The 10,944-nt window shown below is 32.2% G+C and overlaps 1 protein-coding gene across 1 annotated transcript; it reads left to right on the top strand.

The window, feature by feature from the left end:
* The first annotated feature begins 1,896 nt into the window (after positions 1 to 1,896).
* LOC131655195 (uncharacterized) lies at positions 1,897 to 4,593 on the top strand. The gene is made up of 2 exons (XM_058925090.1): positions 1,897 to 3,231; positions 4,332 to 4,593. The coding sequence occupies exons 1-2, from the start codon at positions 2,171 to 2,173 to the stop codon at positions 4,381 to 4,383; spliced, it is 1,113 nt and encodes a 370-aa protein (XP_058781073.1). The 5' UTR covers positions 1,897 to 2,170; the 3' UTR covers positions 4,384 to 4,593.
* The last annotated feature ends 6,351 nt before the right edge of the window (positions 4,594 to 10,944 follow it).

Genomic DNA, 10,944 nt, shown 5'->3' on the forward strand with positions numbered 1-10,944 from the left:
CATTTTGTGTCCTCTACTAACATGATAGGTGTATGTGTGCTTCATCCGCAGGTTGCTGACTCCAGTATACAGAGGAGATCTTGACCCAGAAAGAACACTCAAATTACTAAGGAGATTTCAAGTTACATGTCACTTACTAGGAAGTCCTAGTGTTTGGTAACTTTGAAGGATACTTTGAAGAAGAACCATTTGAAAAGGAAGAAGTCATGATAGACAATGACATTATTGGCATTGTCAATGATAAGGAAAGAAACATAAGGGACTAAGTTGTGTTTGATCTCAATGCCATGAATATGGGGATTATACGACCAGAAATCATAGTGGCACAATTTGAATTCAAGCCTATGATATTTCAAATGTTACAAGCAATAGGCTAATATTCAAAGGTTGCTAATCAAGATTCACATTTTCACTTGAGGTAATTCTTGGAAGTAGCCAACAACTTCAAGATACCTGGAATTATTTATGATGCTTTCAGACTTAGGTTGTTTCCATACTCTTTAAGGGATAGAGTCAAGAGCAAGCTAAATTTTTTGGAGCCCAATTCCTTAGCCTCATGCGTATTTGTTCATATGGGGATTCTTCGGGTACTTCTTTTTCTTGATTGGTTATATCTTTGTTTACTAATCGAGATAAGTGACCAGCTACGATATTCTGTGGTCTCTTTTATCTTTTATTTCCACGTCAAATTATTAGTGAAAATTTTGTTGCTTATATTTATTTTTAAATTATAGTTACATAATAGATTTAAATGACAATATTTTAAGATTACATTGAAAATTTGTTTAAAATCATTTTATACCGACAAGACATCTCTATTAAACTAATGAACTAATTCTGAAAGAATAACGAATGATAAACTGTGATAACATTATTTTTGTTGTTGTGTGGTGCATATTGTTAGAATGAAGGCTTACATTTTTAATTCTTTATACAAGTTATGTTGTCAGGTTCTGTTTGTTATTCATGTTAGGAGGTATCTTTTTCCTCTTGTGATTTTTCTATGTTCTGTTCAGCTTTTATAATCCATTTTGTTTCAAATTGTTACCTTTACATGCTATAGACAGAAATTATAAAATTGATTTTAGAGATGTACACTAATTGATATTGATATAGTTGAATGATTACAAGAATTGATTTGCCAATAGATTGAATTTAGGTTTGATATTACAATAGATTTGTAGAAATCATGATGAGTCACTATGGTTTTATAAAAGCTATAACATGGTTTTAAATTACACTCCAACCGCAATTGTTACTACAATATAGCTACAATATAGCTGATGCAATAGTTTTGCAGCTGTATCAGCCTTCATTTGCGGTGCGATTGAAAATCATACATCTAATTAAATTATTATTTTTTTTAAGCAAGTTATATAAATTAAGAACGAAAGTTTTAAAAATTTGGTTACAAAAGTCGATAAACGCCGAATTGAACCTAACTTAAGTAATACAATGGGTTATTGCAAAACTCATAGAAGTTGCAATTGGGATGATTAATTTTTTCAACAAAGGACCATCTCCACACAAGCAATTTGCAAGACCAAACCAAATTATGAATCACATAAGACAATTTCGTTTATGTTTTTTTAAATATTTTTATTAAAATTAAAAAATTTGAAAACTCAATTTATTTCTAATTTCTAATATAATAAAAAATCTTAAAATTAATGTCTCTCAATCAAAATTCATGCTGCCACGACTGCAATGTTTATCACAACATCCACATCATCGCAATCGTAACATCTGCAACTGTAACTTAAATCTATGAGCTATAAATGAAATGATTCAGGTAGAGTTTTCACCCAAGATCCAATGCTTTGACTAATGACTGCACCATTTTTCAACAGCAGTGATCATGGTCCAATTATTATATAGGTGAGTTATAGCATGATGAGACCAAGTAATAAAGTAATAAATTGGTTACAGTCCTAGTTTCCTACAACAAGTAAAAGTCCAACATTATTTTATTAGTATACCAAACTCCAAAATATTTTAAAGCTCCTAGGCTGTGTCTGTCCCCTACTATTTATAACTCTCACGAGGCCTTGCAACAGAACCAGGAACATGAATTTTCTTCTAATCACCACCATATCTCTCTCAACATTGTGTGCTCAGTCCCTCAAATTCTAGGAGAAAATTAAACCCACCAAAGTTGATACCAAAAAGAATGGAATTAGATAACCTAGTGAAACAACTGAGTACACCTAGACCAAAAGACCAAAACTGTGTTTTTAAGGATGGTGTTTCTGTTGGTGCTCAAAAGGCACAACCTCAACAACAACAACAGCATAAAAAACAAGTTAGGAGGAGATTTCACACTACTAAGCCTTATCAAGAAAGGCTTATGAATATGGCAGAAGCTAGGAGAGAGATTGTCACCGCCTTAAAATTTCATAGAGCGTCTATGAAAGAAGCAAGTGAGCAACAGAAGAAGCAGCAACAAGAACAAGAAGCTCGAGAACAGCTGCAAAAGCAATCACTGTCCCTTCAACCTTCACAGCACCAAAGCTTCGAACAGCACCAGAGTTTCGAGCAAGATGGGAGATATAATAAGTCTAGGAGAAATCAGAGAATTTATCCTTCATGCAGAAGCAATTCTTCAAGCTACTTCAATGATTTTTCCTATCCGTCGGCTCCGAATTCTTACACTTGGCCTTCTGCTTCAACGATTCTTCAACCGCCGCCGACGACCCTTTTGGCTGAAAATCCTAATTTTATTCTTCCCAATCAAACCTTGGGACTGAACCTGAATTTTCATGATTTCAACAACTTGGATATTACTGTTCATATGAATAGTAACTCATCATCATCATCTTCACCATCCTCTTACTCACCTGGAACCTCATCTTCTTCTGCTTCACAGGATGTTCCTTGTGCTGGAACATCACAGGTAGATGGGTTTTCTATTGATTCACATGGTGCAACTCATGCAACTGGAACCTTACACACGGCGATGAATGATGAGGCTATGGCGGAGATAAGATCATTGGGAGATCAACATCAAATGGAATGGAATGATACTATGAGTTTGGTTAAATCGGCTTGTTGGTTCAAGTACTTGAAACACATGGAACATGCTGCACCTGAAACTGAAACCGAAACCAAGGTTGAAAATGATGCATACCGTGATTTTGATCAGCCTCTGGAGTTTCCAGCTTGGCTTAATGCAAATGAAAGTTGCCTTGAACTGTGCTCAGAGGATAATTTACATGATTCTACTTTACCTTGGTAAGTTCTTCATATGTTTCATATAAAAAATGAAAATTTTCATTTTCTGTGTTTTTTTGTTTGTTCCTCTTAGGATGTTTCATTTCATGTTAGTTAATGAAAAAGAACAGGACAGTGTGTAGTTTGTTGCAGAGTAAAATTCAATTCAATCATGTCTCACCTTTGTTTTACACAAAGAAAAGAAAATCTCACAAGATCAAAAAAATATGTACTTTACTGTTATTTTGATCATTCTTGATGGGATAGTTTTTTTTGAAATTCATTATGCTCCTTTCTATGTGGGTCTTAATTGAGTCATTAAGTATCCTAATGGTACTTAAATAGATGTGAAGTAACCTTCTCAAGCTGATTAAGTGGGACCAGGTTTCTCTCCGGTCACCGGATCATTCATTCACGCATTCTGAGTATCAGTGTCGCTTTGATCAAAAGTGTCGCTTTGATCAAAGTTAAACGATTTATATTTAATTTTATATTTTAATTATAAAATTAAAATATTTATTTTAGTAGACCGAATGCATGGATTAGATATTGGATTCAGATGGATTATTATTAAATATTAAATCTATTTAATGAGATTCTTAACATTCACTTTCACGACTAAGACCGAACATCTAAAACATCCGGGTGATCAGTTCAGATGACTCAACTTTAAACTTTCATAATCATCTTACTCAGTTTTACAAAATTGACTAATCAATTGAAGATGACTTTCATTTATAAACATATATCAGGTGTTTTGTAATAGTTCTCTTTTTTAATCTTCACTCAAACTAAAAGTAGCTTTGGAGACCATTGTTGCATTCTATTTATATTAATGCAATCTTTTGTTTATGATGCATAGTTTATTGTTGGTGATACAAAAAAAAGTTTATTTTATACGTTTCCTTTTCTAGTGGGTTTCCTAGTGCTGTGGAATATTCCATTTATGAAGCAGCTGTGGATTTCTTATGCATGTTAAAAATTCTTTTTGTTTTGTTTTGTTAAAAAATAATTGGTTTTAATATTTTATAGTCATAATGTAAGGTCTTGCTAAAAAGTTGTTATATATGTTAATTATTGATTTCAATATTAAATTAATTTTTATTACATTGTGTACACAGCATGGACATTGGAGAAATTGACTGTATGGATGACGATTGGCTAGCTGGTTAGTGTGACAACGGCAAGGATTGATTGTTTTCGTTTAAGTCAAGTTTTGCTACTTGTTTTATTTTTACATTTGTGGGGATAGTGGAAACTGTCAATGTCATTATAATTCCCTTACCCCATTTTTCACTTTTTTTTGGACTAAATAAATATATAAGACTTGCAAATATATATCACTAGAGGCAGGCATGTTACTCATGAATATTTTTGTTTCCATGACTCATTTTTTCATACTCCCTCCGTCCACAATGAGTAAGTCATCTAGTACATCATTTGATATAGATTAAAAAAATATATAGTAATTGAGAATATTATTTTTTATTAGAGTACCCTTATCATGTATTAAAAATTGTGAAATTTTTATTAATTAGAGGGTAGAATTGAAAAAAATGCATTAAAAATTAAAATGAGTCATTTATTTTTTGACATCATTTTATTTCAAATAGATCACTCATTGTATGACAGAGGGAGTAATTTATTTACGTTGTGAAGTTGAACAATATCAAATATCAATTCTTGTAATTTTCTATTAAGTCATTTTAAATTGAGAAGTGTTGAAATTTAGAGAAGGATGAGTTTTCATTTCTATTGAATTGAGTTTCTTATATAAGAAAAAGTAATAATAAATAGCCTGATAAACATTGACTAATTAACAAAATTTTCTAATGGATCAATAGACAATTCTAGCTTATTTCTTAAACAAATTAAAAAGATATAATTGTTGGGGAGTCTAGGAAAATCGAGAGCAATAATGTGAGTTTTCACCACCTATAAGATGATCCATCACCGAATCTAGCTTTCGCCACGATCCTGATACCACTTGTTGGAGAGTTTGAGAAAGTCAGGACAACAATATGTGATCATAATGTTTTATTTATTTTTTAATTAATTAAAATTTTGTGATTGGTTGTGTGTAAAATAATTTCTTATGTCTGTATCTATCTAAGAATTTTTCCGGGCCTATATCCAATACTAACAAAACTAGTTACAACAAATCCTCCTTTAAACTGAATTGTATATACCATTCAGATTAACTCTAAAAGTTTTCATGTTCCAATTTGCCTTCTTAACTTCTCAAATGCTTCCAACTTAAGAGACTTGGTCATTATATCAGAGAGTTGATTGACAGAACCACAATGCACCAATTCTATAAATATGTCATATCAAACTCCATTTCCATAGAGATTTTGAATTCCTCAAACAATTCCCTACTGTTACCAATGAAGATACGATCATCTACAAGAGACTTGCTATTAAACTGTTTCACATCTTATCTTTATTTGTGAACAGGGTGTGCTCATGGAAACGCTTGTTGAAACCATGTTCTGCCAAGTATGTTTCAATCTTGCTATACTATGTCCTTGGTGCTTGCTTCAATTCATACAATGCCTTCTGCAACCTGTATACTTCACTCTCTACCTTTTATCAAATAAAATTCTGGTTGATTGGCATAGAATTCCTCAAAACGCTCTCCGCGGAGAAAAACACTCTTTACATTAAGTTGATATATCTCAATGTCTGAGAGCAACCATTGCCAAAATTCTCCTTATTGTATCTCATCTAACCACTCGTGCAAAGACATCAGTGAAGTTAATTCCATGTCTTTGAGAGTATCCCTTGGCTACTAATCTGGCTTTATGTTTTTCAATGTTTCCTTCCTCATTGAACTTAGTCTTATATATCCACAAGGCAATGATACTAGTTTCCATGTGTTATTCCTTTCAATGTATTTTATTTTAGGATCCATATCGTTTCTCCAAACCTCATGCTTTACAGCTTCTTCATAGGTGCATGGATCATCATGATAACCTATTGATACCATATTTAGTAGTTCCACAACATGATCTTCTTATGAATTCCCTTTGATGATTGTTTCATAGCTATCTGACCAAGTTGGTGGTTTTCTGATTCTGGTGCTTAGTTGTCTTGTACTATTTGCACTCCTCCCTGTGACAAGTTTGGAGACTCTTCATCTTCATTATAATCACATGTTGTTGTTGTACTTTTTGAATTTACTAAGTATTAATAATTAATAAAAATAATTTGATACATAGATTTGTTCTTCCTTTTGGTGACCCTTCATCCTTTGCTCATGCACAACAAAATCACTTGGAGTTCATCAACGGATAGCTCTGTCACATCATTTGACTCTTTTATATAGTACACGACCTAATTGAACATTGTAGTCATATACAATTCAAAATAAATTTCATCATATACTCTTCTCATAACCAGGCTGGAGATGCCAATTGTTAAAATTGGATCTGTATGCAAAATACTTACTTTTTTATTCATTCACAATTCCCTTTTATACAGTATACTTACATTTGAAACTAAAGTACTAAACAGATTTATATGGCCCATATCCAATACTAACAAGACTAATTACAACAAGGATAAAATATATTTAGAAAATGCGACATCTTTATATATAAGATATGTAATCGCAGTTGCGGGGGATCGAACCGTGGTTCTCCCTACCAAATTCAGGGCCAATTACCACTGGACCAACTAACGATTGGTAGAGGAAATATTATTTACAATCATGAGAAATACAAACTTAAATTTCTATTTTTAGAGTTCTGACATAAGAAAATTAATTCTTTTAATAGTTCTGAAGCATCAAACTTTTATTTCATCATCATCTGTATCTATGTGAACCTATTGGAGTCATCAACAGCGGTGAGAAAATATTATTTACAATCATGAGAAATATAAATTTAAAGTCATATTTTTAAGAACAACTAATATAAAGAGAGAAAATTGAAATTTATTTAAAATTTAATTTCCTTTTTAATTGACATCATGAAGTGGTTGTGATAATGGAGGAGGGAGACAATTTTATTTTTATTTTTTAATTAATAAAAAAATTATGATTGATTTTGTATCAAACCAAGTGTTATAGTTGTGTCCAGCTAATTATTTTCCTACAATCATATCTGGGGAGGAAAAGATGCCCCCCAAGTATCACAGTGTACTAAATCAAAAGAAAATATTTTAAATTTCACCAAAGGACATATAGAATAATAATTAGAATAAAAACATAAAAAGGGATTTTGTTGTAATTTGATTTTTTATTTTATTTTTAGAATCGTACCTTGAGTCAACACTCTAACTTAATTAAATTTGAATTTATTATAATATTTTTTAGTAAGTTTGTCAAAGTCAATATATGGGGTGCCTTAAATCACAAGTTAGAAAGCTTAAAACAAGAAACTTTTGAAGCTTGATTCGAATCAAGCATATGATTGATTTGAATCAATAATTCAATTTGAAATGTGTATTTTGCACTTACACTCTGATTTAAATCAACGAAGTGTCTGATTTGAATCACATAAAACTTTAATGCAAATCACAATAGTCTATAACTTGAATCGTGATCAGTCAAAATTTTGAAAAATAACTAAGTTTTGAATGATATGATTGCTTGATTTGAAGCACATATGCCAAATCACTATCTGAATCAAACAAGCCATTTTCAAATTTTATCACATTGAATCAAGTTATTTTTTCCTTTGATTCAAATCATGATTATAGATTTTACTTAAATCAATTGTCCATTTTGTCATTATCTCATATTACATAGTTGTTCACATCTAACACATGATGCACAATTGTGTATTATAAAAATAATCAACAAACATATTTCACAAATCTAGAAAACCTTGAGTATTTTTCTTTCACACCTTGTCTCTGGTCAAGTCAAGCCTATAGGAAAACTTACAAGTATGTTGATTGAATTAAACATGTTTAAGAGTTTTGTGAGTTTCTTCAAGATAGCCATGTTGGGAGGAAATCACAATGCAACAGAATAATCAAACAACACAAACTCTCCCAAATATCACATCATAGAGACAATCAACAAAAACACACCAAACAACACAACATAATTTTAGCATGGAAAACCGTTCGTTAACTAGGAGTAAAAAACTACGGGACTCGTAGACCACTTAAAATCACCACTATAATCAACAATAGGTACACTCAAGGTTATCCCTAACATTAGTTAGAGGCATACATAAACATCATCAAGATCTACAATGAATCTTGGAATGCAACAAGAACAAAGAGAGAAAAAATAATCCAAAAACACCAAGAAATTCTAACCTCAAAGATTGACTCAACAAACTGACTTACAAAGCTCATAATTCAATCTTCAGCATTTAGAATTTGCTCCTATGAGTCATGAACACTGTACCAAAATTTCAAGACGATCCCACCGTTGAATTTTGCACAAGCTCCAATTTCGCAGAACTGCTCTATGTTGAAATGGGGTTGCAGGAATAGTGTTTTCTCTCTAGCTTTTCTTGTTGTTTTTCTCACACAATGAATGAATGACCTAATTATCTTTGTTGGGTAATAACAAAGGCTTACACACATATGGCCCACTAACCCACATCAAACTGGGCCTCTCCAAATAGGAGAAATATCCCAACAAACTCCCCCAACCGACTAGTTTGAGGGCAATACCGGTTCGGCTTCCTTATAACAAAACTCAAACTTTCCCCTAGGTAACACCTTTGTGAACATATTCGAACCACTGTCATCATTTTGAATCTTCTCAAGCTCCATCAACTTGAAATATAATGCATCACGAGTCCAATGATAATGAAAATCAATATGCTTCGACCTCGAGTGAAAGGAGGAATTCTTCGATAAGTGAATGACACTTTAATTATCACAAAACAAGACATACTTTTCTTGTTTCACACCAAATTCCATTTAAATTTCCTCAACTATAACAACTCTTTAACGCTTCCACGACAGCTATAAACTCGACTTCGTTAGTAGAGAGTGTGACATACTTTTGCAACTTTGATTGCTAAGCCACGGCTCCCCCCGGCAAAAGTCACCATATACCCCAAAGTAGATTTTGATCCTCTAAGTTTTCGACTAAATCCAAATTTTTATATCCAAACAACATAGGCTTCTTGCATCCCGAAGTTAGTCTCAAATATGAATTAAATCCTTCTTCTCTGTCCATCGAACCAGAAAGTATCTTCCCTGAATCTCATCCAGATATAGAATAGGACGCTTGCTCTGATACCAATTGAAATTCTGATTTTCAGATCTCATATGTCCTAAGAGATGTTGATACATTGATCTCTAAACAATATACAATGGCAAGGTAAACATGATTTGAAACAATGTTGAAAAGTAAATGAACACAGAATTGTTAACCCAATTCGGTGTACAATAACACATACTCTGTGGGCTACCAAGTCATGAAGGAAATCCACTAATAGCAGTATCAATTTGAAGCTAAATAACCTCTGATTTTCAACTTCTCACTTAATCCCTACCCACTGCAACTTCTACCTAGAAACCTCCTAGATATGAGAAATCCCTCTCACTTCCAACCACTGCGATGATGTCTCACAGTATCAATCCCAGTTACTAATATTGATAGCCCTTTACCTCAATATTCAATTACAAGCAAGACTAAATTAAGAACCTCTTAATAAAAAATAATAGTTGATCTTGCTTAAAAGCTTCGATCAAGAACAATAGCTTGAGACTCAAGCAACACACACTTAGAAAGTGACATACAAACATTCAATAATAACAACTTATGAATGAATGAATGAATGACAGAACTTACAACATAATGAAAAGATTCTTACTATTTTATCAAGAATGATATTAGAGAGACTCACAATTAATAGAAACTCTAACCTATTACACAGTAAGTTCCACTCTGGTTTGGATTTGGGCTTCAAAATGCAGCATGTAGACTGCTAAAAATCTGCTAAACCTTGTCCCTAAAAATAGGTCTTTAATAATTAGTTTCTTAAATAATCTCCATATTTAAAAACTATGAATACATCTTAAAAAATCGTTTATCCTTAAATTAAGCGCCATATTGGATTGCGTAATATTCCCATAATATTCTGCATTTGTATCAACTTAAACAGATTCTAAAAGCTCAGCTTAATACACAATCACGATGTTAGATGATCCTGCATAGGATATCTTGTTCGACATGTTATACCAGTTGTAGTAGATAGAACATATATTTTCTGCAAGTTAGAATATTCTATTTAACATGTTGCTGTCTAATTTGTTTTACTAAAATTAATGCCAATCACACAATCAGAGAATTAACACATTGTGTATTGGTCTATTATTTTGTATTCATTTCCCTTCAGAGTGGTATCAGAACTCTCAGTCAAGGGCTATTTTACTTGTTTGAATAATGAAGTCAAATACAAATATGAAGATGATGTTGTTGAATGGTTTTAATCACCATTTGTGGAAGGGCAAGATGAAATACTTACTATTTGTTAAGAAATTGTATTTACCAATGTTTAGTTCCGCAAATCTGAATTTTATGTCTGATGAAGAATGGGAGTTTAAAGATCTACTGGTACGGGAGTTTATTCGGAAAAATGTAAAAGATATTTTTTATAATCATACTGCTAATGAGACACATGCAAAAACTTTTTGGGAGAACATAGAGTCCTTGTATTCATCTAAATCAGGGAATAATAAACTGTTTTTGTTTAATAGCATCATAAGTTTGAAGTATAAGGATGGAAATTATATTTCATATCACTTGAGTGAATT

The sequence above is a fragment of the Vicia villosa genome, linkage group LG3 (assembly GCF_029867415.1).
Source record: "Vicia villosa cultivar HV-30 ecotype Madison, WI linkage group LG3, Vvil1.0, whole genome shotgun sequence".
NCBI classification, from domain to species: Eukaryota; Viridiplantae; Streptophyta; class Magnoliopsida; order Fabales; family Fabaceae; genus Vicia; species Vicia villosa.